The 20,660-nt window shown below is 37.0% G+C and overlaps 1 protein-coding gene across 2 annotated transcripts in view; it reads right to left on the bottom strand.

Moving 5' to 3' along the window:
- LOC119792735 (stromal membrane-associated protein 1-like) overlaps window positions 1–20,660 on the bottom strand; it is a 94,336-nt gene that overhangs the window by 47,635 nt on the left and 26,041 nt on the right. For both annotated transcript variants that reach the window (XM_038299496.1, XM_038299497.1), the window contains exons 5-6: window positions 13,879–13,941; window positions 7,353–7,430 (exon numbers count right to left, since the gene is read on the bottom strand). In XM_038299496.1, the coding sequence (XP_038155424.1) occupies window positions 7,353–7,430; window positions 13,879–13,941 (141 nt within the window). The remainder of the gene's footprint in view (window positions 1–7,352; window positions 7,431–13,878; window positions 13,942–20,660) is intronic.

Here is a 20,660-nt window from a genome sequence, read left to right as displayed (position 1 = left end):
TCCACATCAGTTCCACCATCTTATCATGTAAAGACTGATGAGTTTCATTCAGTGATGAAGGCAAGTCTGACACTGATGTTATATCGGCAAAATAAGGAGCATCTTAAAAGGTGAAGATACGGTTAGGAGACTACTGATGCAAGTGATAAGAACAGTCCCCCAGAATAACGAGACTGAAAGACGGTCTCTCAAATTTGTCCAGTCATCTAAATGAAAATACAATGGAGAGAAAGTGTTCAAATTCAGCATGCTTAGGGCTGCAATTAAGGATCATTTTACTAATCAATTAATCTGTCAAAAAATTATTTTGATATATCAATATTTGGACAGGAACATTTCCTTAGAGAAAACATAATTTTCACAGAATTTAAACAAGGGGAAACGAAAACGTTTTTCACTTGAGGACTACTGTGTAGAGCATAGGGACAGACGAAGAGATTATATATATATTTTTTTTACAATTTTCGTATAATTACTTCCTTAAGTGGGTTTCTCTGTCAGCTACAGGCATGGTTTAAAGCCTCTATACTCCAGTTAACGATTAATAGATTATTGTATTAGTTGACGATTATTTCAATAATCAATTAATCACGATTAGTTGCTTTAATCCTAGTTTCTACTAAACTGAACACCTCAGCCCATGTGTTTTAGAAAAAAAAAATCCTAAAGCTTTTAAAATGGCATCAATAAAGAAAGGAAAGATCTATTAGAATATCAATAGATAACTAATAACTCTATAGTAAAGTTTGACAGTGAGCTATTTTGTTTTTAATAAATTCAAAGGGAGACTATCTATTGTAATGGGTCGACTGAATATTGTTTGTGATTGTAAAACATTTTTATCTGAAACTAACAGACTCGGGAAATCATTTTCCTGCCGCCACTGCAGGCCCTCAAGTGGTCTTGTGGAGTCCAGGTCACTGTGTATTATGACCTTTTTTAGAGACGGAGGTAAAAGTCAGAGGTATTGATTAAAATGTGATGTGTGGGAGTAGGCTGAAGTGAACTTTAAATGGTTTGTCCCCCACATAACACCAAGACACAATCTTTTTGTGTGCATCACCTCACACTGCCTGCACACATTCTAAAGTAAGATAGTGTTGCGTTGGGATAGTAGAGTTTACAGTAAGTCTATCTTTAAGGGGCAGGGAGAAAAGAAATGACACACTTGAAGAAAAAAAAAGGAAAGAAAAAAGCAAGACTGTCAGCATGTTTCTAGCTGTGCCAAAGATTAAACGGCTTTCAGTACGTCAGCATGCACTTGGACTAACAAGTCTCTCCTTCTAGGTGTCTCCTTAACAGTGACACACACAATCACATGCACAAGGAATGTCCTCAAATATCTCCTTGACATTGGGGCTCTTCAGCGGAGGGAGAACAGCTGATAAGAAGGAGAGACAAACAACAACGCAAATCTCTGCCTGCACACATACAGTGCCGTAAAAATGATCAGCCCATTAAAAACACTGATTACACTTCTTTTGTTGGTGCTTTTGTCAAACATGGCTGTTTAAGACCATAAAACTAATTATATTATCGGAGAAAGATACCAGAGTAAAAACAGGAAGCAAGTTTTTGCTATACTAACCTGGCCTTACATGAAAGAAAATCATGAATTAACAGTAGCTAACAAGTTTTATCACATTTTAAAAACCAAACTACCAGGGCCTGGAAATTGCTCTTCAGAATCAGGAAATTATTTAAGAAGAACCTCTCCATCAGCATGAAGCAGACCAAAACCTCTCTTACAAGAACACGCTTGAAGTGACTCAATCTAAAAAAGATTCAAGAACTGGTGACAGGTCATTGGCATCAACCTGTGTGGAATGCCATTTGTAAGGTTTTGGGACTGCGCTAAACGACAGACAAGGTCAAAGACCTTCAAAATAACTAAACAACCCACCAAACAAACCTAGAATAGGCTGATGGGTCATGTAGGAAAACACAGTAACACTAAACTGCTCTGACTTACTGTTATTGATAAAAGCATAATGTCCAGACCAAAAAATCCTGGAGAACATCATTTCATCATATTGTGACTTTAAGCCCAGATGCACTTGGTTATGCATCAGGAAACATGTAAATCCACCTAGATGTATTTCCCTAATTACAGATAGGTCCATCGTCATATTCACTGCGTATTATATTGTCATTATTTACTAAGCCAAAGCTGACCATCTAATTCAACAGTATGGATTTTGTTGCAATTTAAAACCCATGTACAACTCCCAAAGGGGATGTTTGATATAAAACAATATTTTTTAAAGGCAAGGCAAGGCAAGGCAAATTTATTTGTATAGCACAATTCAGTACAAAGACAATGCAAAGTGCTTTACATGATTAAAATACAGGAAGATAAAACAGAATCAAAGCAAGTAGGAAAAAAAAAAAAAATTAAAAAAAATAAAATAAAAAATGCAGAAACAAAAAAAGAATATTAAAAACAGTTGGATTAAAGAAAATATGTTTTAGTTGAACTGTTTAACTAGAACAGTCGAAGGCAATCCTAAACAAATGTGTTTTTTATTTATTTTTTTATTTTTTTATTTATCCTTTATTTAACCAGGTAATACCCATTGAGATTAAAAATCTCTTTTGCAAGGGAGACCTGGCCAAGATAGGCATCAAAATTACATCACATCATTACATACGTACAAAGACACACACATAAAAGCCAAATATGCACTTACAATAAAATTTCAATTAAAACATTGACATGTGAGGGAGTCTAACTCAAAACATCTAATTCTCAGCTTAAAAGTATTCAAAGGAACCAATTTACTAAGTTTCATGTTATTTTGCAGCAAATTCCATGTAAAGGGAGCAGAGTAAGCAAAGGCCTTTTTACCCAGCTCAGTACTGACACGTGGGACAGAAAACAAGACAACAGCCTGAGAACGGAGAGAGTAATGACCAGTACTTTTTTTCATAAGTCTTGATTTTTAGTCTTGATTTAAAGGAACTCAGGCTTTCCGCACTTTTACAGTTTTCTGGAAGTTTGTTCCAGATAAGTGGAGCATAGGAACTAAATGCTGCTTCTCCATATTTAGTTCTGGTTCTAGGTATGCAGAGCAGGCTGGAGCCAGAAGACCTGAGTGGTCTGGAGGGTTGATACACTGATAGCAAGTCTGTGATGTATTTAGGTGCTAAGCCATTCAGAGATTTATAGACCAACAGAAGTATTTTAAAGTCTATTCTCTGAGATACAGGGAGCCAGTGTAAGGACTTTAGAACTGGGGTGATGTGCTCTACTTTCTTAGTCTTAGTGAGGACACGGGCAGCAGCGTTCTGGATCAGCTGCAGCTGTCTGATCCACTTTTTAGGCAGACCTGTGAAAACACCTGTACTCAAATTATTTATAAAATTTATAAAAAAAACTTTGCTTTTTTTATATAAAAAAAAAAATTCTGAGCTTTTATTTTTTAAGCCACTCCTTATTATCCAGTAGATAGGAGGGTATTGGTGCCTAGGCGGCAGCATCAATCATTTGCTAAAGACCAGCTTCCTAACTGGCTTAAGCCCTTTCCAGCCTCTCAAACTGTCACTCTGATCTTCCCATAGTCTAAATTATGGTCCCATTAAGCCTCAAATAATAATGTCTAAATAATTAAAGCGAACCAAACAGGGGGGGGAAAATTCCAGGTAGTTTCAGGTTAAGACAAAATCAGACAGACTGAATACAAATGCAAAACATTTATAAATAGGTTCATGTGGAGTGAATATAATATAATCATAACAAACAAACAATGAAATTAGGTTTGGGTACGGTGGCACGCTTGCACATAACCCATATTTTTACTCCCTGCAGAAGATGCTGAAATGAGAAACACACACACAGAGAAAACCACATTCCTGAAAGCAGAACTAATCCCTCTTCCCTTCACAGGTCATGAAATACGTTTAATTTAGCATCCATGACCCAAAAAACACATACACCTACCCTCCTCTAGCTCTAATAATAGATTACTATCGCACATTTATATACCATAGCTTTAATGGGTAATAAATCAGCAGTCAATTAAAAATCCATCCCATTTTTTTTTTGTCACCATCTTCCTCACATCAGAAACTCTACCTCATCCTGTCACTTAACTCTCTCTTCAAACACACGTTACTCATATCCTGTCAAAGACTTTGATGGCTGACAGCCGTTGACTTTCACTTACCCTTCCTCCCATTTTTCGTCACAAATTATGAAAGCATCTTTTACCAGTGGTAGTCTGGTGCATTTAAAGTGCATCCTTCTTTAGAAAAAAGCTAAATATAGCTAAATATACCAGCAGCATTGTCAGTAATAGTGCAGCTAACAGACCGAAAAATATTTAACATGTCAGAAGCCTGTTGAAAGCAAACTGAGGCTAATACTATGGAATTTTTATGCCACTGTGTTTCAGTCGTGCACAGTGGCATAAAACATAAAGCATCTGTGAGCAGCATGAATGTTTATGAGGACTTTCCCATGAGGGTTCAGGTGGAGAAGCAGGTAAAGGAGCTAGGCCTTCCTCTACTCACACATTATTCATTCATAATGCAACACAAGCTGTGATTCCTTTTGCCTCATTCTAGCTTAGTGTTGCAATATTTATGAAGGTAAATTAATGCCGACAGATAGCATACTCTACTGTTTGTTGCTTACAGGCCAGATTGCCTTATGAGTGCTGGTTTACAGTTGCTACAGTAATATCCCTGGTATTCTTGATTAAATTTCTCATGGAATTAGTAACACTGACAAAAAAAAACTAATCAGTGTACATCCTGGCCTTCATATAGCATCAAATCTATGTTTAGCAGGTCTACTAAAATGATAAAATACCCAGTCATTGGAAGAGTTATGGAAAACTGGAACACATTTCATTCTTAAATACTTGTGGTTTAAAGATGAGTCCATGACTGACTTGTTGAACACAGATCCCTGTTTCCTATGGCTTCTTAACAATTACAAATGATCAGCTCACCACTGATGGGATTAACAGTTTGCATAAAGTTCTTTGTTTTAAAGGTTCCATATTAATTTACATTTGAAAATAAAACTTATTAAGGATGACAATAACCCCCTAAGAATGTTTTTGGAGATTGTGCAGGAATATTCTTTTTAGATTAGGCAGAGACCATGTACCAAAAATGTCCTTATTCAGCCCTCCTCTGGATGAGAATTTTAGAATTATCCAATCTATCTATCAACTTTATTGTTAACTACAATTTACATTGCCATCGAGATTTCAGTTTCAGTACAAACCGTTCATCAAAATACATAACACACATTGGGGTGGGCTACCTGTTCTCCCGAAGGCCACGCCCCAACAACCAATAACCATAACAACCAGTCAGAATTTGTAAAGAAAGTCTAGGAGCACAGAATAATAAACAATATGAAGGCCATAGCTTGACCGATGGGCTGCTACAGACATATATATTTCCCCTTATCACATCATAAAGGGCATGACTTTCCACCAGAGCATTTTAAGCTAAAAAGGTGGAGAAAGGCAGTGTTAGAGGGGAAAGAAAATTGTTGAACCTCAAACACAGGCTTCAAGACACATGACTGTTACTAAAGGTATAAAGTGAACTTTGCATAATATGGGACCTTTAAGGCTTATTTGTGTCAAATGTCCAAAGGACCTAGTCCCACGATTTTACTGGCTGCTTTTTTCTCCCACTTTGCAACGTTAAACATGCTGCCCTAATATTAGTAAGCTTCCAATTTTTCTTAAGTGATTCAAGGATTATTTGGTGCTTTTAAACATTAAAATTAACTAGCATAAAGAATGATGGCAAGGAAATTTGAAGGTTTTGGAATTTTTTTGAAACATAAGTCTGATGGTCCATTTATTGGGGTTCATGCTGGAGACAGTGTAGGACAACCACATGCATATTTTCTGGGGCTCTCTGTTTATAACTAAGTATGATATAGAGATATGTGAACACATCAATAATACACTGCAAAAACAATCCAGAAATAAGTAAAAAATGGCTTAAATTAAGTATATTTAGCCTTAATTTGAGCAGGTAAATAAGATGATTTGCCAATGGAATGAGTATTTTCACTCTTAAAATAAGATAGTTAGATAATATTTACTTGAAATAAGACGATAAAATAGTTTTTTCTTATTTTAAAAGGAAATTGTCTTGTTCCATTGGCAAAGTGTCTTACTTATCTCCTCAAATCAAGGAAAAACACACTTATTTTAAGAAAAAATAACTTATTGAGATTTATATTTTTTGCAGTGTATACGTGGAGCAAAAAGTCCCTTTAGATTCAAAACTATATACATGAAAGATGTAGCTTTGTCAAAATAATGGAGATAAAAGAAAATGGTGGAGGGTGAAGTCCCCATCCATCAAGGATGGATAAACATAACATATGTGATGGAAAAGGTGTCTTTTTCCCTCAGGATGCAAAAGGACACGTTTACCAAATTTGGACTAAATGGACCAAGACCATAAAACCTGCGGTTCAGGATCTTGTCTTGTGATTGGTTACATGTTCCCAATGACTGTTATGTGTATGTATCTTGGATTTCATATACTAAAAAATCTTAAATCAAAATTAAAATAACTTTCTTTAAAATAAAACATATTAACTGCTGCACAGTGGGGAAAATTATTTTCCAGTCATGTAAATCTGATTGACCTGCTGGCTAGTTTTCCTCTTATTTCCCCCTGAATTACACTAAATGGACCTCCCTAATATTGTGTATTAACAAAGCAATGTATCCATATTTTCAAATGACTAAAAATGCTACAGTAGAATCCCAATTGGAAATATGTTTTATCATACAGTCACTGGAAGGTATCCACATGCAGGATCATTGGTGTCATTGCTTTTGTTTCAGTAAGTGTTGTTTATTTTAAGTACACTGGTTGTTGAGATTGGGGAATTTCCGAAATAGCAATGTTTATATTTGCCTCTGTGAACATAATAGCCATAGTGCTTGTGAGTCAGTGCTGTCACAGGAAACAAAAAAGGCCTTTTTTTCAGTGATGTTGACAGTGGGAGCAAAATCGCAGTCTTTGTTATGTTTTTCTTTCAGCTTTAAGAAGGTATAATATCCAGTTTTTTTTTTTCAGTTTGTTGATCTAATAGAATATGATTCTGAAAATGTGTCAGAAGCCATAAGGTACTATAAGCACAAACTGAAAAGAGCCCATTATGAGAACGAAAACAGAAAAACATTTAAAACAGTATTCAGTCTTACAACTTTCTGTATGTATTATATCGCTGGTTGCTGTTGTTTGCTATGATAATGAAGGCTTTGCATTATTTAGTAATAATACCATATAATACCACTGAAATAGACTCTTCACCTTTGATCCTAATTGTTAAGCTTTGTAAGACTTTCTGTTGTTTGTACCTTAGAGTTGTTGTGCCTTTCCACTTTGTCAGCATCTTTTTCTTTCTTCTTTTCCTCTTTTTTCCTGTCACGCTCTTTCTGCAGAAGAGAGAGAAAACAATACCAACAAAAATAAGAAATTCCATCAATACTTAGGACAGCTCCGTAAAAAAGGTAAATCAGATTTCAGACCAAAACGAGTTTGTAAACTTAAAATTGTATGCTTGCAACCTTGAATTATTGTTTTATTTGAAAAGGTGAAACTTCTAGCAAAATACCAAGCAGTACTTTCAGAGGATATTCAGACATTTTACTCTGATAAAAAAAAATCATGGATAAAACAGAAAATTACTCAAAGGTATAGAGGAGGATTTTTACGAATTTTTGAAAAGACCTTCTCCACTTTAAAAAAAATTTGCATGCAAAACCTGAGAGGGAACGCCTATTACACGCATGAAAGAGCAAGCATGAGTCCATTTCTCCTTTTGCACGCTCCGTTTAAAAGTTCGTGTTTGCATCATTCATACAAGCCTACTTTCCAAAAGAAGATTTGCAATTTTTGCACCATGTCAGACTCACCACTGGTAAGTGAAAAAGGAGACGAGCACATAGGACGTCCTTACATAAACATATCACCAGACTGATTGACAATTAGGAGGACCATTTATTTTGATGACCCACCCAAAAAAACAACATCCTCCACTATACCTTTAACTTGTGGAAGATTGAGGATGGACAAGAAGGAGCCCTGGATGACACAGAGGTGGAACTACATGCACTAAAAAAGTATTAAAGCCATCATGACATTTCTGCCACCTAGACTGACAGGCTGGGCAAAGAGAACATTAGTCAGAGAAGCAACTAAGAGGCTTATTGTAATTCTAGAGGAGCTTAAGAGATCAACAGTTGACATAGATCAATCCAGGACAACTATTAGACATGAAGAAAAAAAGCAACTCTTTAGAAAAAAAAAATCTCATTAGCAGTTTACCACAAATCATGTTGAGATGCAGTAAACGTGTAGAGATGGTTTAATCAGACAAGAACAAATTGGCTAAACTACTAATTGAAAAACCTATAATTCACACAACCCAGAAGACAACCTCCCTAGTGTGAAATATGCTAGTGGGAGTACAATGGTGTGGAGAAGCTTTTCTACAGCAGAGACGGGTCTATTTCATGGTAAGACATATTAGGCTACAAGCAGAAAGCTCCTCAAAGAAACCCTGACATAGGAAGCTACAGATGAACGTTCATCTGTCAGGATACAAGAAAAAAACCTACAGCCAGGGCTACAATGGAAGGGTTTTAATAAAGCATTTTATGAGTGAAAGGCCTGGTCAAAGTTCAGACCTGAGTCAAAAGGAGAATTTTGGGGGAAGGCTATGAAATAGATGTCTGAATACACTACATCTAGTTTGGCTGAGCTTGAACTATTAATAAAAAACTTGCATTAACTAGTAGACAGCTAAAAGACTTGCAGCTTTTTTAATTGTCGTCTCTCACTTATCTGGGACCTGGTCACAGGGGCGGCAGTCTCAGCAGCGACTCTCAGACTTCCCTCTCTCCAGACACCCTTCTATGGGACATTTAGTCCCTCCAGCGTGTCCTGAGTGTCCACTGGGCCTCCTCGCAGTGGGAAGAACACCAGCCGGACGAGACGAGCAGGGGGCATTTGGAAAAGACGTCAGAGCCTCCTCTGCTGACTCTTCACATGTGGAGAGTTTATGACCACAGGTGAGGGTAGAAACGTAGACTACCCAGTAAAGCAATGACTTTGCCTTTTTGTTTAGGTCTCTCTTCATCACAACTAACCAATGCAGCTATTGCACTATAGCAGCAGCCATCAATCCGTCAATGGAGCTCCCGCTCCATTCTCTCCACAAGATACTTGAACTCCCACACTTGAAGCAGGGACTCCCCTCCAACCTGAATGGGGCATGCCACCTTTTTTTCTTGGACAGCTTACCTTCATACTGTCTGCTTCACACTTAGATGCGAACCACCCGAGTGCATGCTTTAGGTCTTGGCAGCAGGGAGCCAGCAGAAACCACATAATCCACAAAAAGCAGGAATGAAATCGACCGGTCTCCAAACCAGACCCCCTCCGGCCCTTGGATTTGCCTAGAAATTCTGTCTATAAATATTTTGAACAGGATTTGCAGCTTCAAATCCGGCTATAAGAAGACTCTACAAAGTCAGTGAAATGTGACATGTCAAAAAGTAAAAGGTTCAAGGAACAAGGGCCAATTAATTTCCTCGTAAGACAGACTAAGTTACATGCAGAAAGGTAATAAAAAAAAATTGATATTCGAAAAGGGGGAGTGGCAGCCTAGTGGTTAGGGCACAGAGCTTGGAATCCTGAGGTTTTGAGTTTGAGCCCCACTCCAAAGACTGTCACTCAGGGTCCCTGAGCAAGACCCTTAACCCCCGCTGCTCCCTGGGCGCCACACAATGGCAGCCCACTGCTCCTCCAAGGGATGGGTTAAATGCAGAGGTAAATTTCTCCAATGTGAGATCAATAAAATTTCTTTTTTTTTTATTCTTGATTTGAAGTATTAAGATTATTGCTTATTTAATATATTCTAATTATACTTTTTTTTTAAACATTTCTTCTTTTTAGAAAATTCTTCTACAAATCCATAATCCATTATCAGACTTGTGGCAAAAATGACACCATCCTCACCACTTGGATCATAATTAATGTGCACTGCTTTATAGGAAGGCAGAATGAAGGCACTTTTCTTCATCACCAACCCATTTGATGTCCATTATAACAGTTTGTAGGAGGACGCTGCGGTCTCCATCACAAAGGTTTGCTGTATATCATAGCTAGAACTAGATGCTTTTCCTTAATGTGATTTTAGTGCACTCACTGTGCAGATTTAATGTGCAGACATCATCCGGGGGGAGAAAGCTGATGTAGTGTTTCCAGGTTAATGCCTCTGTATGCTATGTTATGTGCAAATGAAGCTGTGCTGATTGCCAACAGGCTTTAGCTAATGATTGTCAGCAAGCCAAAGTGAAAGGCTGCAGTTTAGTGAGCGTAGCCTATAATCTTGCCATTATGGCGACAATAACTCTCCAATTCCCCTCCACTCTATTTGCTGCCTAGTTGCTGGTATTTATTTGTGCGTAGACAGACATTTCTTTAGGGATCTCGTCAAACAAAGGTATGTAGTGATCAATATTTAAGAGGATGGAGATCACGTCAGACAGCGAGGGAATCTCCTTTGACTGCATCACAGGCTTTTATTTTTCAACCATGGAAAATAAAGGATGAAACAATAAAAAGTTAACAAGGACTTATGAAAACAATCATATGGGGGAAGTCTCTAGTGGTGCCACCACTTGTTGTTTTTTTCTTTTAATATTCAGGTATTTCTCACGGGAAATAAATGGAAAAAAGAGACAGGCAGCTGAAATTGCCCCCAGAGAGAATTCCTCCCCTTAACAAAACGCATTATTAAATTGGATAAATACAACCGGAATTAATACATAGTTTAGTTCTCAAATTATGTTTTCATTCACAAAGGGAAACAAACTATGAGCACTACAACTGGTTGTACCACCCTTGGTAGCAGAAATAGCCTCATGCCATGGTTTCTCAATAGGATTTATGTTCTGACGTTGACTAGGCCACATTTCTAAACCTTCTTAGTTTTTGTTATTACATTCAGAGTTGAGCTTCCTGGTGTGCCTTATAACACTGTCCTGTTTCATAACCCAAGTGCATCTGAGCTAAAGCCTAGTAACTGATTGCATTCTTCTTGAGCATTTTTTATATAAACAGCAAATACGTTCTATCAATCATTGCAACTTGTCCAAGACCTTAACAAACAAAGTTGCCCAGAATATTACACTACCACATTCAGCTGCCAGGATGATGTTCTTTTTGTAATGGTTATTACACTCTCCAAAAGGTCTAGTCTAGCTTACAGACCATAGTACAAAATATGTTGGAGATAATCATTAAGTGGAGTCCCATTTGTGTGTTGTGGCTTTGGGACGCTTACAGGAAAGCTATTCTAACCCCGTTTCTTCTTTTTGTCTAATAATGAACACATTAACTGGGCCAACTAAGGCCTTTCGCTACTGGATGAGATAGTAGTTGATCTTGATTACATTACATTTTTTCCTGCAGTTTTATCAGATTAGAACATAGTACTCTTCATGTTGTCAGTTAGGTCCTATAAATTAGATTTAGAATTCTGGCAGTAATCAGATTTCCTTCCAGCTTCACAAAAAAAGTGGTTAATTACAGATTACATACATTTTATTAAGCTGGTGAAGATTCCCAGTCATCCAGGTCATAGTCATTCCAAAAAAGCTTAAAAAAACAATCCATTCGACTTTGTTTCCAAGTTTAAAGATGGCTTTTTCATTCAAAATATCAGAATTAACATTGAGATCCAAGCTTTATAGAGTGGATCAAACAACACATTTTATTAAGCAGCGGGGTGTTACTTCTTCACACAGACTCCTCAATGATGCAAATTATCACAAAGTAATTATTATCAAAACTAAAAATATACATAGATTTTGACTTTTTTTTAATGGCTGAAAACAACTGCATGTGACAAAAGAAACGGAAATCCTCACAGTTTGCCAGCACTTTTCTAGCACATCTAATAGAGAGTTTGGGCTTATCAACTTCAAAGCTCTTTTCACTGCTCCAGGTCTCAGACTTCATTAACTAGGATCTAATGAAGCTAGGATTAGCCAATTTGCTTGTGCAGCATTTGAAGCCCATTACACTCCTACATCTGATCATTACTAATAAAACAAAACTGCAGCAATGTCAGCACCGTTGCAATGTTGACTAACACCTCAATGCCAAAGTTTTTAATCAGTTCCTGTCTATTTAGCCAGCAGATGGCTCAATCCAAATACCTCAAATTATAGCTCCTATCCCTTCACCTTTTGTGGAGCCAACAGTAAGAACATCATCTAGGGTAGGAAAGCTAAAGCTTTCAGCCTTACATACGTCCTTACTGGGCAGAGACAAGCTGGCAAAATTGGGATTAGAGCTTTCCAGAAAAGAATTACAAAACCAAAAGTTAGAAAAATATGAAAGGATGAAGCTCTCCATGATAAAACCCAAAAAATTTACATGTACAGTACATGTTAAAAAAAATCATCTATCTTATAAAAATTCATTGTCTTTGCCAATAGGCAACCAAAGACCTGGCTAAACATCTTTCCGTTTCTCCTGCTTTAAAGGACAATCCTACTTGGTGTTATGTTATTAAAGATTCTGTTGACCTCAATATGCTTGAACTAAAGGAAACTGATACCGAAAGCCTATACTACCTCTCAACATCTGCTGATGGCAAAGGACTACAATATGTGTTAGTGAGCATCTAAGAAACAAGATAGAACGATATATTAAGATGTGGTGTTGTTTTGGTCTATAGACAGTAAGTGGTGAAAATGTGCTTATGGCTACTTTAAATATATAAAGTGATAAATTGTTTTGGAGCATACAAACAATTAAAAGGAATGTGCATACGTGAGAGGAGAAAAATACTCAAGAAATCAAAAGAACCATCCTACAGTTAGGATAAAAAATAAGATAGGGATGAGGCCAACAGCAGCAATGTGTCAAATGGTGTAATTCAAAAGCTTTTGCACTTATTTGAATAACATTTTTTTAATGGATCTGCAACAGGGCAGGAACAAAGGAGGCACCACTCAAACCTGTCAAGTTGTTGCGAAAGCCAACCCGTTTTTTTGTTCAGTAACCGAGCAAATTATAAAATAACTTAAAAAAGCAATAAGTAGGGATACAACAATCCACATGTTTTCACTTCTGATCCAATTCTAATACTTAAATTTGGATATCTGTAGATCCTATACTACTACTACTACTACCTATATACAGTAATGCTTTTCTTATACCAAAGTTCTGTTTGCTTTCATATTATAATAATAACTGTATTATATGGATGAATTTACACATGAATATTGAGATTACCATGTCAGAAAATTCCATCAGTTTAAATTCCATCCTGTAAACAAAGTAAGGGATCAAAATGACCGTATTAATTAAATAAAAAACAGATGACCATAAAAAGGAAAACTTCCCTGCTGTTCAAGAGATTTCAACCTAAATTATATTTATTTTGGAACTGACTAGATACATTTCCTAACAAATTGAAAGCATAATTTCCTTCAATATCAGAACCGATACGAATATTAATATAAGGTCTGTACATCTCTAGCAGGAAGATGAAATTACATTGGTTTTTCTAGGGTAGCTTAAGCCTTCATTTTGACTTAATTTAAGCTAGTTCTTGCAGAATCCTTAAGTTTGCACCCTGAAATACATATTTCTGAAGAATCAGATAATCCTACAGGTTTTTTTTCCCTTCCTCCACATTGTGAGGAAAAGCTGCCTATTTGGATGAAGATTCAGAAAGTTAGACTAAGGATATGTGTGAACTCTGAATCCCTTCTATGTCTAACTTTGCAAAGACACCAACAAAGGAGAACTTAAAGAAATATTTTGCACTAGCACAGCAAAAAATATAGAAGAAACCCACACCTCTGATCTGGTCTTGTCAGCCTGGGAGGACGGCGAGGTGGAAGGAGCGGTCGCTTCAGCTTTCTGTTGGAAGACACAAGAAGACAAGAAAATGAAATGAAAATAAAAAGAGACAGAACATTAAGAAGGGCATGGCGGGGATAGAAAAGGGAAGCTGTGAGAGCACTCAGTTAATTAGGAATAAAGGAGGATTTTCTCTCACACGGAGTGAGTCTCAAGTCCTAAAAATTACACAGAGAACAGACAGCCTTTATTAGCCTGCTGTTGACCCCTGAAAAAGACCAGGAGCATAGCTGGACCTTTATTCTGCAATGACTGCCTGTTTCACCCAAGCAATAGATTTCTGACTTCTTAAATTGTTTTAGAGCAGGAAAGAGAAACCAGATGGTAAAAGATCCTCAAAGCGAACAACACAGGAAATCCCCAAGAGTTTCTCTACAAACTTCATCACAGAGCATCTGGCGAGTTTAACAATTTAGTCAGTTATACTTGGTTCATTAATCTAAGAGGAAGAATATCACTTGGAACAGAAATCCTAACAGGAGTAGTTTTTTTTTTCTAATGTGTAATTATTCATAAATGTGACACAGATGCTGTTCTCCTATAGCCTCGCCACCAACAGCACAGAAAAATACACAGCTGTAAGAAAAAATAAAAAATATCAAATGTAGCAATATTATAGCAAAGGGCTGCTGATCAAATGTACTTAATGAACTGATCTTCATCCGAATTGTTTTATTGTCGATTTGCTGCATATAGGGGTGTGTTACTGTCAATCTGGGAAGGTTTTAAGACTATTCATCATTATACGGACATAAAGACTCTCCTTAAATGGAAAACATTTAATTTTCCCAGGATTGGACATTCATTCAGGCCACTGAATGCTTAGAAGCCGGTTTTGTTTTGTTTTTTTGGGGGGGGGGGAATGTGTAATACTGGAGACAGAACAGATGTATACAAATTGTATTTTGAAATAAGGATTTTATTTTTTGGTCTAAAATCTATACAAAGGAAAATTATATTAGTCATTCAGTCTCATCAGCTGATAGATTAATTCAAATATATTTAAAAGATATTTGTAGCAGTTAAAGATAACTGATGTGAAACTAAAAATGAATCAGAGTATTTCAATGACCCAGATCTCAACCTGGTTTAAATTGTGTTGTGGGTCTGTTTGAGCTTCAATGAACTAAAGGAGCATTATTTACAAATTAACAAAAGGTCATTTTTAAGATTCTGAGGAGGGAAAACATGATGAGCAGGTCAGAGTTCAGAATAAGAGCAGAATAGGTCAAATTTAGAATAGGTAGCGATTGTTCATCTTTAAAAAGTAAAATCTTAGTAAAAAAAAAAAAAAAAGAAAAGAAAAGCCTAGACTAAAAAAAAAAAAAAAAACATATGAAACCTTACCGATTCTGATGGAGGCAGCCTACAAGGTCAGTTATTGTGCTAAGAAAGCTCCTTTGTCTTGAACTTTACAAAGCTCAGTATGTGGCTCTGCACCAACAGGCATATGAATAAAGGATATGGAGGAATAACTAAAGACTTCAGGGAGAGCCAGAAAGAACAAAGCAAGGAAAGGTTCATTTTAATTTCTCCATTTGCATGCACAACACTTTCATGTTCAGGACACTTAGGAGACTTCAAACCAACAAAGTGAAAAGCTCTGCTAATGCTTTCAACGGCCTACTGCCCACAAAATCCGTCATAAAAGCAGGTGAGCCACAAGAAATGAAAGCGAAACCATCATTACTGCCATCCTCAATCTGTCAACATGACCCACACTGATCCACTCCCATCAGCTTCTTCAACGCAGAATGTCCTACAGCTTTTCTGTTGACAGTTAACAGATTTAACTTAGTACTTCTGATGCAACCATGCCCTTGTCTGCATCTCCTACTTATTTATGTTTTACCGTCTGTTTGCTCCATTTCTCTGCATCGCAGCTTCCCAGGAGATTTTCGCCTCGTCTTGCTTAAGCTTCTCTTCTCAACCTCTGAAGTGACGCTTTTAGAAATGCTATGAGAGTTGTAAGGTCAGAATAGTGTGGAATAGAAAGCCATGAAAAAAAGAAAAGCATTTCATCCTATTTTCTAGAATGTGCCACATTTTTATTAGATATTTAAAAGAAATTTAAAATGCAAATCTGAGATGAACTAGGCTGAGTTAGTAGCTGTTAAGCCAAAGACCTGTCAGGTTTGTTTATCTGGATAAAACATTTTTTGATATTTTACTTACTGCAGTTTATTCAGCTTACCTTAAATATATATATATATATTGAGAAATGCTGCAATGCATTCTCTGCATTCACAATGTTTCATTCTTTTTTTATAGTTGCTTTTTAAATCTTTATAGATTGTAAACCTCCTCTTTCTGTAGTGTAAAATGTGCAGCAATGTCTGCTGCTGCTGTTGGTGTTTGTGCCTTAAAACTCATTGCATCACTTTTTTTGATGAAAAAATAGAAATTGGTCCCTCAGACTGATACTATAAAATGGTAAAACAAGTTTTATAGCATTATACAACACTGGGGCTTTTCCAATAAGCCTTTAAGCCTTTGCTCTGCTCTCTTTACAGATTCCTCCAGACCGATTATGACCGAACAGCTCTGAACGACTCATTTTGGTTTGGGTCAAACTTAAAAGCACAAACCAAATAAGACAAGCATTCAAATTTCTAATGAATGTCCCCCAAAAACATGCTAATGTTTTACAGTAATTTCTTAGCTTATTACACCGACTCTTAAGCCAGGTAAAGGATACTTTGCTCTGTGGTTTATAATGGAAGGAACATGATATAGGATATTCAGTGGTTTAGCAATCAAATGTCTTATAAACTCAGCCTGAAGACTAACTCTATTGCTGCAGATGAAGAATACAAAACATCTCTTTGCCTCTAATGCTAAAACCAGACAAAGGGAAAAAACATTTCCAAAAATAGCTGATCTAACAAACTCTACCTACTGCCATCCTCTCCTCTCTAAACCACCTCAGGCAGAAAACTAATGCTGACTACTAAAGGCAGGACAGAGGAGTGTTTTCATCTTTCTTCATTTACATCCTCCTCCCTCATCAACTGTTAAGGCATCAAAAGACGTCTTGCTCTCATTGCCTGTGGTGGTGAATTCAGAACATTTTCTGCTCCCTTCACTGATTCTGTTGAGGTCTTTAAGGGTCCCCCCCCTCTCCATTAAAGCCGCCTCCTCCTCCTCCTCGGACTTTAGCGCTGCAGGAGACGTAAGCCCAGCTTTAAACATGCAAAGACGGGCCGCTGAGGATGATAAAGAGAAATAGGCTGGAAGGGGAGAGGCGTGAGTGAAGGGGAATGAGACAGTAGGGGAATAAGAAGAGTGTAGAGAACAAGAGGACTGCTAGGACGAATTAGGACTTAGATCACTGAAAGGAAAAAAGAAAATGGTATTACAGCCATAAAATCAAAGTGGATGCTCTGTTACCTTTCATTGGCATTTAGTATTAGAACTGGATAGATTGGCATTGTTTAAAATCAGATAACCTTTATATATACACAATAAAAGTCATCTCAAGGGACTTTGCAAAATATAAAAAAATGAAGTCACTTCCAGTTGCGAAGAAATGCACAATAAAGAGTTCACAGCAATCCAATCCAATCATATAGAGATTAGAGGTGGTCACACACATTTTAATCTGATTTTAAATATAATCCAAGGCAGTCTGATTCAGTTTCTTCATTTATTGCTAAGTGAGAAGCAGCAAACTGTCATACTGTGCTCCCCTGTAGAAGCAGATGGTTGCATCCATTTATTGAAGTGGAAACTAAGAGACAATAAATCCTCCAAACCAACACTGACTAGGGACCCAAAGGGCTAATCAGAGGTAGTACTGTTCAAACCAGCAATAAGCTGTAAAGTAAATTAGTACACCCCGTTATTTTCTAAGGTAACAGAACCACCTACAGCAACAATAAGGCTCATTTAGGCTCAACCTAGAATTTTAATCGAGGGGAGGTTTGAACTATGACTAGATTATTGCAAGTCAATAGGAACAACAGCTCCTAGTTGTCTTTAAAGAGCATCCTTGCATTATTGGTCAAGAACTATTAAGTAAGAGCTCCAGAAAAGTTCACGTTTGTAAGCTGCAGGTAAGGAGGAGAAAATATGCTGATTCAAACTTTCCTCCTGTGCTTTCTCAAGTACTCTCAGTCATCTGAAGAACATGCTTTAAGCTGCAGGTGTGGCCTACCTTTGATTCACTGCCATTCACTGTCACCTACAGAGGGACCTCAATTACACTCGTTAACTTAGCAGCGTTACAATTAAATGAAGTCCAGTGGGTTTATATTTGGAGGCTGGTAAATGTACTGGATGGAGTTTTTGTAACTTGCTTTGGTCTGAAGTTGCCTCAGGCTCTGCAGCTGGAGATTATTCATAGTGAATGCTGTAAAACCTCAACTTTAGCTCCTAGCACTTGAAGTAAATGTAAAAAGGAACACAGTGAGTATCATGACACAAACAAATTAGATCAACTTAAAAGTACGGAAAGCCCAAAGTGTCACAATTCAGTACTTTAAAAAGTCATTAGATTGGTGTTCAAAAATGGGAAAATTGTAAAATTTCTGAAGTGTTAAAGATAAAAAATATTACCATGTCTTAATGAATATGTACATTTTTACAGAAAAATATCTTTAAAATTGCCTTTTTATTTGACGCTTTACTACCAAAGCATTGCTTGATTAGCAGACTGACATCTCAGTGGTTCAGAGGCGATGCATCTATAAGCCTGTAGCCTATCTTTCTGATTTTACTTTGGGTCAGAAGTTCCCACGCTGTTCGGCGGATGTGAAATTTTTAACGGGCCCGAGCTACCAAACTATCAAAACATTCTATTCAATATGTATTCTGTGGATACTTGGAAGCGACCGGAATCCAGCTCAACTCAGACACCAATGCTGACTCCACGTAAGGTGAAAAAGGAAAAAACAAACCTTATTAAGTACAAGCACAAGGTCAAGCAGAAGAGCTGCCAGCTGCAATTCTGTGTTGTGGCCACAGGTGGCAGTAGCATTAGGAAACTCTGTAATGCTTATTTTTCTTGTATTAATTACTGGTAATTATATAGATTACGAATCAAACTGCATCACCATGGTTATCAGTAGAGTAAAGAAAAAAATGTTTGGCTTACAGATCAATGTGCTGGTTAATCAATCAGAAGCTCAGGTGTATTATATATGACACAATTATATGCTGTACTAAGCATTGGAAGCAAAAGAGTAACACAAAAGTAAACATGTACAAAATAACAAATTGTGACCAATAAAATATGCTGAAATATGCATTTGGAACATACAATCCCATTATTAAAATGAGGAAATAAAATACTATAAAACACTTTTTTACTCTGGGAATTAATGTTTCTGTTAGCCTTTTATTATTTTGAACATGTTATAGGAAGGAAAACTAAAACAAAAGTATGAGGAGATTAGAGGGTAGAGGAGGGAGGAGGAAAGTAAGGGAGGGGGGTCAAAGGAAAAAGGAGACAGATGTCAATCGTCTTTAAATGCAAAATTTGAGAAACTAATAACGGAATACCATGGCTGGATAAAAACATAAGATTATCTTGTCCCAGGCCTAGTCAAGGCTTTCAACTGGCCTGTCCACAAACGTCACTGTATGGCAGTTAAAAAGGCAGCCAAGGCTGCACACATGGCAGGACAGTCCTATGACTAACACAGAAATATAAGGTTGAGAATAAGCAAACTCCTCCCTGCGGCATCATTGCTGCTCCCTTTTGACGTTTTTAGGCCAATCGGTGGAGTCATCACAGAGGGTTTGCAAGATGCACACTCATTCAAGTTCTACTGAAATAAGACCAACAACACACACAGATGCACACCTACTAATTCACCCATGACAGAGCAATGAACTGCCACTACAGGAGCAGAGGAAAAGGAGAGCATGCACTCATGTACTTCAAGGTCCTATTATCCGCTATCCTGTGACTATTTAATAATTGTGCACTAAAACATGAAGTGAACATAAAACATAGATGCATGGGTTACAGACAGCATAAAATATCTTTAAAATATAGATTCACAATTCAAGACGAAAGAAAAAAAAAAATCCTCCCCCTCTGTTCAGGGATGGTTTCATCACCCAGCCTTAGTAGAAACCTTTTCAGAAAAAAGGAGTCGAAGCGCGGCCCATCTGATTTTATGGTTACAAAACCAGAATAATTGAGAATTTGCGCGGGCAACATAAACAGCACTAAAACTCTGTCCATGATTAATATCAATGAGCTTTGTTTAAGAACTGAAAAAAGAAGTTAATTAACTTTTAATACATTCCACTGCATCTCCTGTCCGTCCAAAAGTCATGCATTGTTTGAGCTGAAACAATACTTTGGATATAAAGGACATTAATTGACTACTTACTGTTATACTGCAGTTTTTGTTTTTACCATTTATATAATAAATCACAATAAGGTTTTATTTTTTATGTGCATTAAATCTCACCTTTTACAGATAAAAAATCCTTTAACATTAAGATGAAGTGAACAGATTCTTTTCTAAACTCAACAAAAATAAAACCACCTGAGATATTTTTCTGTTTCCGAAGCAACTACAGCTCAGAGTCACAGTAGTCTGGCTTCTCCTCTCCCTTTACCATCTGTGGGGAAACTACTTAAAGTGATAAAGAGTTTCTTTTAATAATTAATTTGCATATAAAAGAAGAGCCCACTGTGTGGGCAACAGCAACAGATCTTGAATCACAGTCTGGCTGCTGACGATGCCTCAGAAAAAACAAGA

This window comes from Cyprinodon tularosa, unplaced genomic scaffold (genome assembly GCF_016077235.1).
Source record: "Cyprinodon tularosa strain WSP-4 unplaced genomic scaffold, ASM1607723v1 ctg43, whole genome shotgun sequence".
In the NCBI taxonomy this organism is placed as follows: Eukaryota; Metazoa; Chordata; class Actinopteri; order Cyprinodontiformes; family Cyprinodontidae; genus Cyprinodon; species Cyprinodon tularosa.
The sequence above is the reverse complement of the archived record's forward strand: the minus strand, read 5'-3'. Positions and strand labels throughout refer to the sequence as shown.